We start from the raw sequence: 18,462 nt of genomic DNA, 5'->3' as shown, positions 1-18,462 counted from the left end.
CTACCGCCATCTAAAAGGAGTGAAAAAGGCAGCATAAGGCTGACCGATTAACAGCTGCCAAGTCTCAACATTAATCTGGCGGCGCTTTATGAATGTGTGAGGTGTGGTGGCGTGGGTGGGGAGGGGGGGGGGGGGGGGGTATGCCACTTGATTTCGGGGGGGGCCCGGGCCCCCCCGGGCCCCCCCTTGGGTACGTGCCTGGTGTCCCCCGAGAAGTTATCCCTCTGGCGACCCCGGTGTCCTGTGCAAGCATCCGTGTGATTATCTTTCGCGCCATGGGACGCCCAGGAAAAGAAAAGAGAAAATGAACACTTGAGTTCTCGTGGCCATATCGCAGAATAGTTATAAATGAGTTTACGGTGGTGTTTCTCTCCGTTGCCCTCTCCCCTTTTTGCAGCGAAGCTTTATATGGCTAGGGTTCTGTGCATTTTTGTTTTCAGTGAACAAAAACTATCGTCACCAATGGCTCATGCCCCCGTAAGCATTAATGCTGCCGTAAACAACAACAAAATGCAATGGCTCATGGCCCGTAAGGCAGAGGCTACAAGCACTCGGCAAAGTGAAGTCAATAGTGCTTAAATTCTTTCTAATCACGCATACAACTTGCAGAACAGCATGCAGAAAACTGTCGTCATCAGTGACTCATACCTCCGTGAGCAATGGCTCATACCCCCGTAAGCAAGCGAAAAATACAATGACTCAAAGTCTCGTAAAGTTCATGGCTACGCACTTTGCGTGAATTAGCTGCGATGACACTACCCCTGTTGTCATTGTCGGTGATTTCAATGTGGATGTGTCTGTACCGAAAAGGGAGCGGTTTACGCATTCCGTGTTGCTGACATATCCCTTGCGATGCCACGGCCCAACTGACCACCCGGTGGCGTACGGGCATCGATTTGACATTATCAAAGAATGTGATTGCAGTTGCGAGTGAAATAACGACCACCGATCAAGACAATAAATGAGTGTGCGTGCCTTTCTTCACGACGACCACCCATCAAGACAATAAATGCGTTTGTCCCTTTGTTCAAAGTTATGTGTCACCTCCGCGTCGTGTGCTAAACAGCTTCGCTAATCAACCACCTTCACAGAGCGGAAAGACTTATAATTTTTTTTTTCGTGTTTCTTTTTTTTTCTTTTTTTGGTAATGCCTAGCCGCTAACCTGCTGGACCAGGCGCCGGCAAAGCGATGGTTTTTTACATGTACGACTGTTAAATGTACTTTCTTCAGCATTCGGATCATCTATCCTCGAAAGTTGCACGAGCTATCATCATGTTTCATCGGCATTCGTCAAGTTCTTATGGACTCGGAACTGTGACGTGTGATCTGTGACACCGTCATCGTATCTGCCGTTGTCGTGAACGGGAATACCGCCGCCTTCAAGCGTTCGACAATAGTTCGTCTTCTCAGGTATCACCATGAAGAAGTTATTGCTGTCATTGCTGACTAGGCCAAGACGAAAAAAAAAAAAGAAGGAAATGCACCAGATACAAGGAGTTGGAATATCTGTACAGTGAAGCTTTGTGTGAGTGCATAAAAAGTCGAAACACGAGTTTGTGTTTATTGATTGCCCGCACCAAGTGAGACACATGATGATGGTGATGATGTTTTAATCACGTACCCTTTGGACGGGGCGGAGACAAATAGTCACCCAGCGTGCTTGATTTAATCAGGTATGCTATACATGTTTCTTTATCAAGCATCTCTGTATACATCTCCTTAATCCTTTTTTTTTCCTTCAAAATCCACTTTGTACCGCTAGCTATGACTGTAAGAGATCCGGTCGCATCAATCTCTTCCCTGCGTTTTTCCCACCAGCACTCTAAACCTCTCTTGCTTATCCCGACTGCTGACCGGTTGATGCTTCCGTCCACTTTAAAACCCAAGTGCTTCTTGAAGGTGCATGTTACCTACGGTTCTCACTGGGTGAATCCCTTCGCATTCCATTAGGATGTGCTAAGCGGTGTCCGGATTTTTGCAGCACCATACACATGCCTGATCTTGTCGCGAATATTTTCTCCGGTATGTTTTTCTCCTTAGGCGACCGGCTCGAGCCTCAAATAGCAAGGCACTGCCCTCTGTGTTGTCGTACAAATGTTCGCTTCTAATTTCTTTCTTCTCATTCTTGTAAATCTCCATGATCATTCTTGTTTCTATTCTTTGCATCCAATTAACTGTCTCTGTTTTTCTCACTTTGTTTCTGATGACTCCTGGTTGTCTATTTATAGTTTCAGTTACATTGTGCTTGGTTGCAAACTTTCTTGACCTTTTCCTTCATTTTGTGTCCACGCTTTTCAAGTACAAGTACTTGTGCACTTTAGCTGCCCATTTGTTTTCGTCCATGTTCCTGAGCCTTTCTTCAAAAGTAATTTTGCTATGTACTTGTCTGACTTCAAAAGAGGCTACCCATGTCACCTTGCACTGCCTCATTTGTGCTTTTGCCGTGGGCTCCCGAAGCCAACCGGCCTACCGATCTTTGGTTAACTTCCAACTCTAGCAAGATATCCGATTTTAAGCATAAAATGGCATTCGCGAACGTTAGCACTGGCACCATTACTCCTTTCAGATTCCACGCACCACTTCGTACTTACTGTGGCCCCACAGTGCTATATCTTTCATTATTGCAGCATTACGCTTCCCCTTTATTTTGAGATCCTCTCGGTGGGTGCTTGAGCAAGTCTTTCCTTCGTTTATGTATACGCCGAGGTATTTATATTGCTTGACTATGGGTATATAGCTCGCTGTTGAATTGACACCACGCAGTTACTCGTCTCTTCATTAAAGATCATAATTCCTGATTTCTCTGTGCTAAACTTAAGGCCTAGTTTTGTCCCTGCGTTGCCACAGATATTCGCAAGTGTCAGTAAATTGTCCGCTAGTAGCACTATATGTCGTCCGCATACATCAGTCCAAGGAGCTTCTGTTGCACCGTTTGTCCGTTGCGCATGTCCGGATAAATAAAACCCGAATTCGCTGTTTTCCAGTCCTTTTTCTATGCCCTTAACATAAAGCGTGAACAACAATGGATACAGAGGACATTCTTGCTTCGCAATTCGTGGAGGCGAGCGCCATCCAGTGGTGGTGCAAGGAACCCTGCGGCGCGCGTTCTCCGCTGTGATTGGTTGGCCTATTCGGCAAGAGAACAGCAAGGCCACAGCACCCACGGTCACGAAACCCGGGGAGGTTCGGAAAGGTTCGCTTTTAAAACGTTTCTGAGGATTAGCATGTTCGCTAATCACTACGGCGTACAAGCGTCTCATGAGGGCGCTTGGTACGTAGTAGCGTCCAGCAGGCCGTGCGAAACGTCGGCAGTCTTGGACGTCGCAATGTGTTCGAAACGTGCGCTCTGTACATCTACCGCAAAGGCAGATAATGCTGCGAATACATTCCGCATCGGATCGTGCACTAGGCGCAAAGAATTGCCGACGTGCAGAAGAGGTCGTGTTGCGCTGGCGAAGCAATAGTCTAGCGCCTCCTGAACTAATGTCTGAAACTTTGTGAAAAGGAAAGTCTTTAAAGTTCAAGGCTATCATTTGAGTGACCTCTCTAGATCTCTCTTTGGCAGCTCTGTAATTTGGAACGACACTTGCACTCCCAGCAATGGAGGGCGTTGAGTTGAAGTTGGCAGAAGTACTGATTTCGTGGCGGGTTTGTACATCGGAGAAACGATCGTCTGTTCTTCTTCTATACGGACTACAGGGACGCGGTCGTGTCGCAACTTCAGATTCGCGGCGTTCTCCGAAGACGAGGTCGTCGCATTGTTCACGTAGACGGCGCGGCGTTGCACCGATCGAGCCTGTCATTTGCGATCGCGCTCAGTGAATTTGACGGACGCAACGTCGTGAAGGCGAACGTGCCGCGTCTCACGTAGGCCTTTTTCTTTTTATTCTTTCTTCAAGACCGAGCAGCTTTCCGAGGCTGACTCGTGCACTCGTCCGCGTCACGTAGCCGCGGTCACCCACTCTTGGATTCAGCCACACCTTCCTTCCCTTCGTGGAGATGACGCGCGCAATTTGTTTCTTGCTCGTTTCCAGCGAAAGCTTGTTCAAGAACGCGACGCGAACTACTACGTATATTCAGGAACGTAGTATCTATAGACAACCGATCAACTAGTTTGTTATGAGATGCAAATTTCGAATTAGTCTGTTTAAAGAGCACGTACCAGGATCAGTCGGAAATTTGTTTCTGCAGAAAATGTTGTAAAGCGCCGTACAAGGAGCGTTTTACCCTGTCAAATTTTAAAGAAGGTTTAGTGGGTGGTAGACACCGAAAGAAATTAAACATAATCGACAAGTCGACAGTGTGAGCATAGACGAGTTACTCTTACTATATACAAGAATCACTCCCACTGCCTCGACTAGCGCGCGCGTGACTGGATAATATTCCCGTGTGTCGTGGGTATATGGTAATGCTGGCTACCTGTACACCGAGGTGACTGTCCGAAGAAGTGGAAAGATAGGAGAAAGAGAAACTGGGTAAAAAAAAAAAGGAAAGGAAGTGCGCGCATAGATGCGGTGAAAAGCAGAGCTATTTATGCCTGCTAGGATGCAATCCGCATATCATTAAAAAGGGGTTTAATTCCTTTAATGCCATCCTCTCTGACAGCGGTCTGGACTATATAATGCACTAGTGTTTTTCCACTCGATAAAGGTCTATTGTTCTTTATGTCTAGCGCGTTTAAAGACTGTTTTCCTTGCACACCATTTCGAGAGCAGTCACAGATGAGTTGCCCGATTGTGTCCTCGCGGCCACAGTTTTCACAACGCATGGGCCATCGGCCATTGCGACGCGAGTTAACTGCCACACCGAGCCACAGGCGGCACAGATAGTGTTGCTTCAGTAGCAGTTCTGCGTTCCCATGCGGAAGACTAGCTGAACTGAAGACGAGAATGGCAAGCTCTGTAGCCGTGTACACGGTGCCAGTTCATGTACGTCTGTGTTGCATGCAGAAGAAGACCCGCCTCTGTGTAGCTCCCAGCATCAGTGCTACGCCGGCGGCTACTCGTATTTCCGAGCGTGCCCAAGCGTATTGTTGTCATCAGAGCTCGGTCGTTGCGACACCGATATATGAGCTCGTTGGTGGCGCTTTCGGTGCGCTGTTTTTCGCCGGCCTGGTTCTCGCAGCGAATGCTGCACGAAAGTCTTCTTGTACGAAGCGTTTACTCTACGCAAACCGAGGCGCAAGTTAAAAAATACATCTTTAGCGCAAATTACTTAATGGATGGACTTACTTAATGGATGGCGCATTGTTTTGAAATGATTTAGTCTCGATGAGTGCTTGTAAGGGTCTCGCAGGTAACTTGAACTTGTTATGTTGAAACATTCAAACATTTATAATTTGTTTGGATGTCGCGTTAATACTGCCGATTTTTACGACTGGTCTAGCAGTTTCTGCCGACATAATTTTTGCACTTAATTCGTTGTCTGCTGGTCATACTCGCGTACGTCTCCAGACCGCGTGGCGGACACTTGTATAGTAGTACATGTATATCGTGATCGTGATCATTTCTTGAAGTAGTTACCAGCAGTGGAATCTCTGCTATACCGGCTTGTTATTGCCGTCTGCTTGTGGCCTCGAAACATGATTCATGCCCGTAGGCGGTAAGAGATGACAACTGCACACTACTACGATGAATGGACGAAAAAAAAGGGGCATTAAGGAAAGTTTGAGTGGCGTAATGAGAGCAGATTGCCGAGCACGAAGTCGCGGGCTTTACTCCCGGTCCCGGCGGCCGCATTCCAACGCAAGGCGGAATGTAGAGACGTTCGTCTACGTAGATTTTGGTGCACGCTAAAGAAGCGCCGTATGTGGCCGGAAAATAATGGCGCAGTGATAGAGCGCGGTGACTGCTTTCTTTTTTCCACTCGTTATCACATATCGAATGCACGCGCTTGGTGTTATCAAGGGTTATCACTTAAGCATCGCGCCCACGTGGGGAAAAAATGGGGTCATTTCGAGTGTGAGCGATAAACGCGATAAGACAAGCTATCCGCACGCGCCCTGAAGCTTTTACTCGCAGCTGCAGTTTATCCAAACATACTCAAAGACAAGGCATATCTTGAGAGCTCTTCGCGCTTCTCCGTGTATTCCAGGCTGCCGATTACGATTTGAAGAAATAGATTTCGTTTCTCCGCCTGTGGAAACGGCTGCGCTGACGCGACGTTGACCTTCTATTTTAACCGAAATCGAACAGCCTCTTCTTGGATAACTCTCCGCGCGAGTCTGGCCTTACGAGAATAGATGTTGATCGCATTTTGCGAAGATAGGCTGGCGCCCTCGAGGCAATATGAAAGTTTAGTGCAATGCCACTTTTGAGATGCGGGCGGATTGCCAAAACGCTCGTGCCCCGTGCACTGTGTACACGATCAACAACCCCTCAGGTAGTCGGGGTTAGTCCGAAGCGCTCCGCGTCCCTCATAACCGTGTTGCTGTATGTGACCGTTGTGTTATGAAAGAAAGGCGCTGCGAGAGTTCAAGCGAGCGCAAGCGCGATGCCCCTCGCTGGCTTGCGTAGTCTCGATTTCGTCCTTTATTTTTATCTATGTGGCGCGTGACGGGCTGACCGCCCGCACGCTTGCTCACGGCCACGCGCAACGCTCTCTCTCTCTCTCTCTCTCTCAGCCTTGGCCTCCGCTTGCGCGCGCGCGGTCTGCACGGGAAAAAAAGAATGGGCTGAGGGGTTGGATGGAAGGCCAAGAGATGCGCAGCTCACGTGCAGATATGCCGCTCAGAACCAGCCCTCTCTCGTGAGAAAGAAAAAGTGGGAGAGAAGGTGGCACCGCGGTCGGCGGCAGCGTGCAACGGCTGCATCATCATCGTCGCGGACTTCGGTCCGATTTGGTTCCTCTCTCTCCTTTCGCCCACACTGGCTCTCGGAAGCAGCGGCCGCTTCTTCATCTCTCCGATACGTACGCGCTCAGACGCTCCGGTGCGGACCGTCGCGTGCGCGATAGGGGCCAGCGAAGCGCTGTTGGCGTGTTCTGCTCTGCCGCACGTGCCAAGAGCCCGCGACGTGCAGTATCGGCTGGTTGGACCAGTAGCGTTGTCGACGTCTTCGTCGTGGATTACATCCCTCGGGAGAACGTGCCGGTCTGCTCTTTCGCGCGGAAAGGGATGCGCTCCCTCGATACGTAACGAACTAGAGCGCTGTTTGTGTCGCTCACGAGGAGGCATTTGCGTCGCGCGGTCGGTGCTGGTGACATTCACTTCGGCGAGGTCCTTCTCCTCCAACTCGACGAGAGATAGCGTGACTGCGCGTCGTCGTTCGTGATTCATCCCCTAACTCCGGGCTGGTGCGGTCTTTCTGGCGCTCGAGATAACCGGCGCTGGTGTAGTTGTGGTCGCCGGTGACGTAGTTTCCTCGACCCCGGCGTTGTGTACGCGAGCGGCCTGCTTAAAGTCTTCCTCTTCGACTTGCCGGTGGCTTTGTGGGTGAGCCTGCCCGCGTGGTGTGTCTGTGGGGTGTCCTTGTGGGGCTGCCGCGTTTTCTCCAGCGGCGTTTTTCTTTAAGCCGAACTCGAGACGGAGTGATCGGTGCCGTCGTTCGGAACATCTCTCGGGCCTCGGAATATGGGACGCACGTCGCCCACTCCACGGATCGCCGTCCGCGACGTCCGGCGCAAGATCAGCGACAGCCTTAAGCCCTTTCCCATACGAGGTGGGTCTGTGTCCTGTACTTCGAGTATAGACCGGAATCGTAGACGTAGACGGGAATCTCGCAGCACATCGTTTTCTCTCTCTTCTTTTTTTTGGTATCGCAATATTTGTTGTTTTAATTGAAAGTAACGAAAGAATTAGCGCGGTACACTGCGACCACTTGAGGCAGAGAAAGTATCGATTTTGCTCGGTGCAATTAGATGTCAGAGTGTGGCACATCGCACTGCGGATGAAAAAAGAAAATGCGTGTATTTTGTGCTGTTTTGTCTTCGTTCTGCATTGTTAATATTTTTTTTTATCGTATAGCGCTATAAAACCCTCGACTAAAACTGCACCTCCTTGTTCGACCTACATGTTCAGTTTCGCACGTCTTTCTTTCCTTTATTTGCGTGTGTGTGTGCGTGAGGGAGGAGGAGGACTTAGTTGAAACGACCTCCCCAAACCGTGGAAGGTTCTCTGTCTGTTCGTCAGTTTTACGACTTCGTCAGCGCCGATGGTTCGCGTGTACAGCATTTTATATGCGAGGAAGCGGAACACGTCGTGCTGCGTCCGTGTGACATGTGTAGTTGTGAGTCATGTACGGGCACGTTACAAAGGGAATGTGATTCACGCGTGGGATGTGTGAGTGTTGACGCTTCATCATTCAGTGAATGGATGAGTCGCAGTCACTAGCCGTGTGAACGGTAAATTCGGGAACTGTAGTTGCGTCACGAATTATCAGCAATGTTGACTGAACTCCGCACTTGTGCGAATGTTTGTGCACACCTAGGCAATGATTCTTTTTCTCTTTCTCGTTTTTTTTTTCTTTTTGTTTTGTTTACCTTCCGTGGCGGCTCACTGGCTGTGAGGTTATGCTTCTGTTCACGAAGACGCGGGTTCGCCTCCCTGTCGCTGAGACCACTCGTTCACAGGGACTGCACCTAGAAACGCTAAGGCAGTTTTGACGTAGATGCACGTCTTTTAACTCCGGGTGGCGAACATTAATTCCTCCACTATATGCGGAGTCTCACGCATCCACTGTGTTCCTGTGTGGTTTGGGTGGTTAAGCTCAGTTAATTAGTAACGCAACCGTGCAGTCTTTTTTCCTTTCTTTCTTTCAATATGCTGTCTTGTACAGACGTATCATCGTAGAACCTTTGATTATGTCATCTTTTGTGGTGGATTTCGATTCAAGTTCTGCGGAAAGTGACAGAGTTTGAATACGGTAAATATTTTGTACAGTGCCTGCGCTATACAAGGCATACAGGAAATACAGGTTTACAGGTAAAAAAAGACCAAATACAGAGAGAAAGAAAACCGACATCACATCTGTGTTTCTCCCTTTTTGCTGTAAACAGCAAGTAGGCCAATAACAAGTTTTGTTGAACGCGTGGTAGCGTTGTAGTTTGGAGACCGTGGCTGAGTCAAACCGCGATCGTCTTGATCCTGTCTTTTTTTCTTTCTGAGAGGTTGCTTCCTCTTATAGCCGCGATACCGTGGCGCTCGTACGAAGCCGGGGGCGTAAAAAAAAAAAGTCGTCCATTGAGATTTCCGCGATAACGTCGCATCCGGAAAAAAAAAGAGCGAACAAGAGAGGGAGAGAGGTAGCAGTATTCCGGATTCACAGCAGTGCTCTTGGCAAGTCCGCTGCATTTTTATGTCTCCAGAGCCGGTTAGTGTAATTGCATCAGTTGCTGACGCAATTGTCAGCTTGTGTTGGCTCGGTCGGTCTTTGTGATGACAACTGTGTCAGTCATGCAGACTCTGCGTGAGGGGAAATCCAATGCAATGAATTAGCTTTCTTTCTTTCTTTCTTTCTTTCTTTCTTTCTTTCTTTCTTTCTTTCTTTCTTTCTTTCTTTCTTTCTTTCTTTAATTATTTGTCTTTCTTATTTTTTATTTTGTCGGCGTTATCTCCGCGCTGAAGCACTTTTTGCCCCGATAATGCAGAAGTGCCTTTTTTGTGGATAAATTATGGACTCCCGCACTCGTGCGCTCAACTCCGCTGATAGTACACCAGCCTTTAGGGGAGGTTACCGTAGAATACCGCGTAATACGACAGCGAATGCAATTCGACGGCAGTTGCTAAATAAGTGTAAAGAAATAAATTTACACGCACGTAAAACTACAAAAGTATTTGCTTTAGGTCATGTGAGAGGACAGAGGAAATTAATCTAGAGCCATTGGTATACGAATGTAACAGGTCAAGCAAATCTCGCCTGCCCAAATTCGGAACGAAGTCGCGCATTGTATTCTTGGCATTACGGCGTTCCCTTTGCGTCATAACGCCTTGTTTGGCTGTGCTGCAATTAAATATAGCTCTCTCGGCCATCACGACGTCGATGTAGATTTACTGACTTGATTCCAAGCTAAAAGCAAAGAAAGGACAGAAAGAGAGAGAGAACCAGTCAGGCAATGTCTTAACTCGACCGCGCGGAGACATTGAACGAAGCCGGTTAGTTTCCGACCCTGCATAGGCTGCATTGTGCAAGTATTCCGTATTATTGCGTGTGGACAAGTTAGCTCCTTTCTCGTTTGGCCATCGATGCCGTAATATATTCCGTGCAGAAAATGCCACGTTATGAAGGAACTTTTCGGCGAAAGTTTTTAGTGAAAAGGCAATTTTCGTGTGCTTGCCTGGAATAATAATAAAACAAAATGTGGAGAGATCGAGGTAAACTGCTTCTAGCGAAGCTATAAAATCGTGATCCATTTTCTGGGCCTTGTGGCTATTAATGAAATGAGGTGGGTGGAGGGGTTACGTCGCTTTGGCTACATTTATAAGAACCTCTACTTACAGCACACATTACGCAGATCAGTTAAGAGAGTTTTAGCCGTTACCTATTACTGTTTGTAAAGCAAATATTTATCGTTGAGCCAAGGTTTCAAACTTTTTTTTTAGAGATCTTCTTCTTTATATAATGCATGAAGAGAGAAAAGAAAATGAGAAGGTAGAAATGTTAAGCAGAATAGCGCCTGGTTATAGCTTCTCTGTGCTGCGGTAAGGGAAAAGGAAAGGGAAGGGAACATTCACGCAGGTCAATCGTGCTCAAGAAACACAAAAGTGCCGTCACTGCCTTGCGGGCCGGCTAGCGATGAGGACGGAGTTCCCCGAGTAGCGACTGCATGGACGGCGGCCGATTGTCACGGAAGTGGAAAGTGCATCAGGTGCTTTTCTGAGCGGTAACGCCGCATAATTAGTTCGCTTTGTTCAACAGTATTCACACTGCTTATATTAGCAAACGGTAAAAATTTGCGGCCGGCAAAATGCAGCAAGGCAGCTGATTAACGTGCATGCTACTGTGCGCTTGCGTGGGGGCTTGGCCAAAACTTAGTATTTATACGGACACATCGCTCCAGCAGTAGATGCCGACCCGAGTAAACGCTGCCAGAATTCATGGTGTCATGGTGAGGGAGAGAGAAAGGAAAGGCGTGGAGGTCAACCAGACGAGCGTCCGGTTTGCTACCCTACTCTGGGGAAAGGGAAAGGGGGAACGGAATGAGGAAAGCGGGATAAAAAGAACACGGTGAGATGCCGCGTGAGCTTAAGCGTCTGCACTTGTATTTCGTCTTTGCGTCTTTCCCGATTTACCAAGCCTCGACCCTCGCATGGTATGAGTCCTATAGTTTTACTGCATGCAGAAGAGCAGTTCCGTTGTATACAGGTTAAACCAACATTCCTATTTAGGGTCCATTCAAGCGACGTTTAAGGAAAACTTGATTTCCGGTGTAATTTGCCCGTACCAGGACCTACGTTTCTTTCCATGTTCTTGAAATCGTTCGCGCGCGGTGGTCTCTGCAAAGGGGGCAGGCGAACTGCAAGCGCAGAGAAAGCGCTGTGGCCTAGGGCTCCTTCGTGGAGGTCGCGTGCTCTTATTTCCCGGCCTCGACAGCCATCGTTCACCGGGTGCTGCAAACAGAAAACAACAAGAGAGAGAGAGAGAGAGAGAGAGAGAGAGAGAGCACTAGGACTACTGTGGCTGAGTTTTCAGTCCACACTACGTAGCGCCGCAGGTGGTTTCAGTGACGATTTCGATGCAGGTGGCCGGCCGTCTCTCCGCAGGGCAGCATTTTCGTCGTCCAGCAGCACACATATATAGACCGCATCCGTCGTGGTGGCCTAGCGGCTCTGGCGTTGCGCTGCTAATTAGCGCGAGGTCGCGGAACCAAAGCCTGTACGCGAGGACCACATTTCGATCGGGGCCGAATTCAATGCAAGAACGCCGGTGAACTGTGCGTTGGGTGCGGGAAATCAATCGGGAGTCCCTCCACTTCGGCGTGCCTCACAGCCGTATCGCTGTTCTGGCACGTAAATCCCCAGAATTAAATATATTTTAAGACAGTCTGTCGCTTTACAGCACGCTGGAAGCCTCTGCCTAGTTGATATCAGTTTATTTTTTGAAACGCGGCACACTGTGCCGAATTGAACGCCTACGGCGATATGGGCTAGCAGCGCCGTTAATCATCATCATCATCATCATCATCATCATCATCTTTGATGTCTACTTTGAACTACGAAGGCTTCTCCCAGTGATTACCTCCGATTTATAACACTGTGTTCCGTCAATTGGCTCGATCCTATATGCTTGCTAATTTCCAAACTTCGTCACGCCTTTTAATTCTCTGCCGACAGCGCTTTCCCTTCCTTTGGCACCCTGTTCTTATTATCTGGTGGAATACCGGTTATCTGCTCTACGCATTACGTGCCCTGTCCGACTCCATTTGTTCCTCCTAATCTCCGCTAGAACATCGGCTATACCTCCGTTTGCTATCTAGTTCACACCACTGTCTTCCTTTCTCGTAAAGTTACACTTACCATTTAATTTTTCGTTCGATCACTCGTTGCGGGGTCAGTGTCTTCTTCTCAAGCTCATTTGTTAACCCCCACCTTTCTAAGCCCCGTAGATTAGGCCTGGTACAGTGCACTTATTGTGCACTTTTTCAGGGATGACGGTTATCTCCATGCGCATTACATGTAAGTTGGCCAACTCCACTTGTTTCTTTGAATCTCGGCTATTATATGGGCTACACATCTGCTCGCATTCACACCGCCGTCTTTCTGTCTCACTTGCTTCCGCGATCCTCAACGTCGTCTAACCCCTAAGGATGTATGTATACGTTCAGGTTCATGTGGCTGTGTTGAAAAAGCTTGGACTCTACATGACAGCGGCTACCCCAATCGAACGAACGAACAAACAAACAAAGACCTTTTCCCTTGTTCATTAATTCACTGGAATTGCATGTAGACCGGGTCAAATTTCCACAAGATCTGTATATAGGCAACAGCGTTTTGTACGGGTAAAACGGTGATCGGTTAATCTTTCGGTTGTTCTTTTTTTTTGTATTGGCCCAGACCTGGCGTCACACTGACGTACGAGAGCGGAGGTTTAGGGGCGAAATTCGATGAAGCTTGGTCTCCACTTCTGCCAGTGGTAACGCTTTTCCCCTGTGAAATTAGAGTACGAAAGAATACTGTACCACTAAACTCAACGTCAACGACAACAACTTGTCCCGGCCGATGTGCTAGCCCTTTCGAATACTTTTATAACGTGTCGTATGCCGTCTTGCTCGTCGCCTCTCTTCGTGGGTTCGGCCCCTTCGATCCACCGGCGCCTCTCTTTTCCTTCTGAGTGCCGGCGGCGTCTTTTTTTTTCCCAGCAAAGGTCGCCCGCAAAAGCACTGTTGCGCGGCGGAGCGTTCACCTTGAGCATCTTAACTGTTGTACGTACGTAAGTACATGCGTGCACGGACCACTCGTCTTACGCGTCGCGCGCTGCTATCAGCGGCGCGGACGCGAGCGGGTAAATACGGACAATCTCTTCGAGCGCCGGGGTTGCTGTGCGGAATGTGTCGCAATCTGCGCGTGATCGCCCTGTGGGCGCTCACGTGCCACACTCGGTGGCCCCCGTGCATGGGATATGGCCCGGACACGCACATGCGCGACCTTTAAAGCCGGTTGTCGCGCTGCACGACTCGTGTAAGACGTAGTACTGATATTCCTTTGTTTCTTTCTGTGTATGATAAAGAAAATTATCAGATGAGCACCAAGCGGCGAGAAATGTCGTTGCAAGGAAGATGTGGTTGCGAATCTACGTATTTAGGATTTGAAGAATGCATTACGTCGCTTTATTACAAGTGCGGGCGGACTTGAAAACGCGTGGTCGCCTAATAGTCTAGTTTTCGACTTGTCCGCGTTTGAATTCCGAACGGAAACAGCGAAAATAGTAGAAGGCTTTGGTGAAATTTAGGCCAACCACCTATGACTATATGTTTTTCGACTGGTGTTGGCGAGCTCTCCAGCGATTCCCGCTTTATCCTCCTCCTCCTGCTGCTCAGCTGTTCATCTGTCGAATGCACGCGGACGAGTGTCCTTTGACGAGTTCATCGTCACAGGACACTCATGAGAAGGAGGTGTGGCCAAATTGGCGATGTCCTATATAGCGGTAGTCGTTCATAAATTTTCGGCTATGTTTAGGTTAAAAATGACAGGCGTTCAGTCTTTTGACTGAGTCTTTAAGCCTGTGCGACACCAGATTCCCCGCGTGATTTGCGGTCTGGCTGCCATTTATTTATGTTTTGGTGGTTTCAAAACAGCTAAAATTAAACAGTGAAAATGATGCTAGGATGGCAGTACGTGCGCCCCCTTGTTTTCCCCAGGTCCGTGCGATGCAGCAGAGGCGTCGAGGAATGCGCTGCCGTGTCGAATGGGGGGCTTCGTGTCGGGTTTCCGCTTGGCAGATTTTCATTTAGACTTGATCAGAATGTGGTGCGTCAGATTGCTTTCGAACGGGGTGCTGCGCTGCCCACCTTCTAGCGGGCACTTTGATAGCAGTAGACTTAGCCACTGCTAAATTGCTCCTGATTCACCATGCTTTGTTTTTTCTCCAGTAATGCTTCGACCAGATTGTTATGTTTCGTGCCGAAAGAACGCGAAAGATGGGAAATGGCATCTTTCGCCTACCAGGGCATGGCAGCCTCTGGGGGCGCAAGCCCGACTAATTGTTACCCTGCAAGTAGCAGTGGAAATATACGTTACTATGTTTCAACAGAACTGTTTGTTGTGTCTGCACCTGGTGTCCTGTGTCTATGCCCGAAATAAATCATGTTGGAAGTGCCGCCGTGCGTCCTCTAGGTTTCTTCCTTTCGCTTGTCTTAAGTCACGCCAAAGTGTGTCTTTCGTGTATTACTATATATATAGCTCTGCCGTTTTGTTCGCTGTACGTAAGGAACGCATGTACTGCTGTAGTTTGTTCACATTACTGCGAGTGTGTGTAACCACCCCACTGTAATGCGTAAATGCAAAAGAGAGTGAATAAATGAAACAAACCTGCAATGACCAGTCCGTTTGAAGGCTGTTAACGTAAGAAACCACTGGTAAATAATTAATACAAACCCATTCCAGTTACCGTAATCAATTTCGCCTGAGACCTCCGCGTTGACATCTCATCGTAACACGATCGGTCGGCAGCAACACAGGAGTTATCGTAGACGCCGTAGTGAAGGGCTCCCGGTTGCGTTTTAATTTTGGCCACCTGAAGTTCCGTAACGGGCTCCTAAATCGAAGTGCGCTAGGGTTTGTGCTTCTTGATCCTGTGGAAATAAGCAGTCGCCGCTGAGATTCGAACCCGCGACCTCTCGTGCTCAGCTGTATAGACCGTTTCATCGGGCGAGGAGGATAGGGCGCGCGGGGAGCCTTTCCTCCTCTCTGGCTTGGGCGAACCAGCGCGGCGCTGCTTGAAAGTATTGCTGTCGCGTGCTGCGGAACGATTTCGAGATGTTTTAGATCTTACTTTGTGACATTTACGCCATGTCCGTTCATTTAAGGTCGACAGGGAAGCCTTTCGGGGCATCAATAACTATACTATAAGCAGAAATATGTCTTGGGGGCGCGAAAATGTGACGCGCATAATCAGCCGCGGTGTACGCGCGTTATCAGTCGCGGCGCGTGTATGTGTTGTTTACTATTTTGCTTATATCGATTTTAATTCAACAATCAAAACCGGCGTCTCTGTATTACCAGCATTAAATGGTAAATCAGCTCACCGTCTGATCGATTGGCGCAGGGAGTAAAACATAAAACATAAGAGCGCATGCTCGTGCACGGCCAACCTAAGGCAACCACGAAACATCTGAGCGGCAGGCGCTATCAAATATTTGTGATACACTGGCATCGTTATCACACATTTCAAGTCTAGTATGCTTGAAATTACCATATGTCTACGCTAGCCTTGCTGCATGAGGCCGATGGCGCTGCTCAACACAGCGATCACTGCGGTTGGTGAGCCAGCACGATACTTATATAAGCTGCGTGATAGGGCATTGCCTTTTTGGCCTGTATACAGCCATATATGAGAGGGTTCGCATAAAAAGAATGCGATGGCTATTCTTGAGCGCAAAATTTCCGTAATAGGTGTGAGTGCGTCGTAGAGAACTGAACGAACACAACCGAAAAAAAAAATCGGTTATCATCCTCTTTCTCTAAAAAGCAAGAGAAAACAGTCTAACGCCGCACAACGTTGATAAATATATAACCGTTGATGCCGTATGCTTGGACCATGCGCTATATAGAACAGAGATATCTGTAATCCAGCTACTGCTTAGGACGCTCGCGCAGTTCGTAAACGGTCGCTTTGCTGGACAAGCTTAATTCGGACTGTAAGGTATGCTGCTATTACTACCCAAAACTATTTTATTCATGGGTGGAAACCTCATCCATCCAGCCAAGTAGTCACGCAATGTAACCTGCAGCGAACAGTTTGAACGCTTGTCAAACAGCACAGCTCCTATCGTAGCAGAACGCTACCCACGCTGTTACGATCGTCGCGTATGTTTCATGGCTCCTAAACCGCAGCTTAGAAATAGAGGATAATACTGCAATAAGATCACATTAGTGATTGGAACATTCAGAAATACACAATTGATCTCCGAAGCTGATTGTATATAGGCTCAAATATGCGCTCACACATCGCGCTGCGTGTTCCGTCCACCTCAACGTTCAGCAGAAATTTCGGCCATGACGCCTTAAGCCATTTCAGCATGTCTCACGGAACCGTTTACCACGGAGAAGACGCACGTCATACTAAACAGACCGCACGACCGCGAAAACAAACGCCAGAACCTGCCGCCGAGCGTATACCTGCCATGCAAAAGACCGCCTTCACCCAAGCCAGTATGGCGCTGCTCATAGGCGGCGCCACTGCGTTCACAATATGGCGGCGCCTACGAAAAAACGGTCTATAGAGCGCCGCAGTGAGTAGCGTGAGCTATACTTGAAGTGGGAGACGGCTCTCAACACCAGCACTGAAATGACTAATAACTAAAGTCAACGTGCTACAGCTTACGGAATGCCGTGACACCTGAGACGTCGATGTCAGTAGCAGCGGTGTTAGCACCGTCTTGTGAAGCTTTCATAATCCGCAACGCGATGTAAGTACTTGTGTTGCGCCATTGTTCTTGCAGAAAGGGGAAAAGTAAATGATGCGCCAATGATTGTTGCTACCGGCGCCTTTCTCCAAGCATAAGGGCAGAAAGTGGTCGCCGAAGTTGTCGTTCTGCCTGCCAGCGCCACAAGAGAGCGCCACCAGCGCGGTTACGCATGTCTCCTTCTGGTATTCCGTGAACGTATTAACAGTCTTTGCGGAATACCGAGCCACTGCAGACATATACATGAGTAGCTTCGTTGGTTGTGCCATCTTGCGGTGAACTGAATATTGCACTAAACCTGCGTGTGTCAAGCACCGGCAGCTACGTAATCGTCAACACCCAGCTGTTTGTTTTATTTCCTTCGACAACATCCGCTTTAACGCGAAAAAAAAAAACGTGTTTAACACGTTATTGGACAAAGCGTACGTCACAATATGTCGCCGCGAGCGTTGTTACTGTAAAGGTTGTTAGGCTGCTGAGCACGAGGTCGCGGGATCGAATTCCGGCCACGGCGGCCGCATTTCGATGGGGACGAAATGGGAAAACACCCGTGTACTTAGATTTAGGTGCACGTTAAAGAACCCCAGGTGGTCAAAATTTCCGGAGTCCCCCACTACGGCGTGCCTCATAATCAGAAAGTGGTTTTGGCACGTAAAACCCCATATATTATTATTACTGTAAAGGTCTCTAGGTCACTGCCGTCCACGTCTCGTGTTATCTGGAATTCTGTGAAGGGTAGTTTGTTTACGGACAAGTTAAGGTCCTGTATTGTCTTCCCGCTGTGCGAGCCCCCAGGAAAGGAAAAATAGCGACTATTCTCACCCACGATTATGTTGCGTAGCCCGAGATTTCTATAACTGTCTTAGGCGCCCTTTGAACTCGGCGTCGCAAAGATGGCACCACGAGTGGCGCTGTTGACGTCTACGTCTGCGACGTTCGCGTATTCCGCCCGTGAATGGTAAGCGAAAGCTCTCCGTTGTGGCGCATTACCCTTGGCGAAAGTTCACGCGGCGAGTCGCACCTTCCCGCCGTCACTACCGTCGCCGCCTGTAGTACTGCGCCTGCTTGTCGTATGTATGCGGCTCTCGGCAACTCCTTTCGTCTCCGGCTCGCTGGAGAGGGAAGGCCGGCGCGGTGGTGTCGCGCGTACGCGCGCCTCAAGGCGTGCGGGGGTTGGCGGCGGCGGCGGCAGCGTAGTACGCGTAGATAGCGAGACCTTGTGACCGCCCTGGTCACGCCACGACGCCCATGTAGGAAACAACGCGTGCGCGACTGCCCCCCCCCCCCCCTCCGGCGGAGCGTGCAGGCTCGACACTTTTCTGTTTATTTTAACAGCCGCCTCATGTTTTCCCGGGTTACCACCGGGCTAGGGCCACTAAACTCCTGTCTTCGGGCTCTCTTTT

At 48.9% G+C, this 18,462-nt stretch overlaps 1 protein-coding gene across 3 annotated transcripts in view; it reads left to right on the top strand.

Moving 5' to 3' along the window:
- The window catches only part of Pfrx (6-phosphofructo-2-kinase/fructose-2,6-biphosphatase), a 155,787-nt gene that overhangs the window by 28,953 nt on the left and 108,372 nt on the right, over positions 1-18,462 (top strand). The window contains exon 1 of one of the 3 annotated variants that reach the window (XM_065452780.2): positions 6,923-7,659. The exons of the other annotated variants lie outside the window; for them this stretch is intronic. Coding sequence (XP_065308852.1) covers positions 7,572-7,659 — 88 coding nt within the window. The 5' untranslated portion in view covers positions 6,923-7,571. Of the gene's footprint in view, positions 1-6,922; positions 7,660-18,462 lie in introns of those variants that run through there. 3 annotated transcript variants of the gene reach the window in all.

This window comes from Dermacentor albipictus, chromosome 6, assembly GCF_038994185.2.
Source record: "Dermacentor albipictus isolate Rhodes 1998 colony chromosome 6, USDA_Dalb.pri_finalv2, whole genome shotgun sequence".
Taxonomy (NCBI): domain Eukaryota; kingdom Metazoa; phylum Arthropoda; class Arachnida; order Ixodida; family Ixodidae; genus Dermacentor; species Dermacentor albipictus.
Note: the sequence above shows the minus strand (reverse complement) of the source record. Positions and strands in the feature narration are given on the sequence as shown.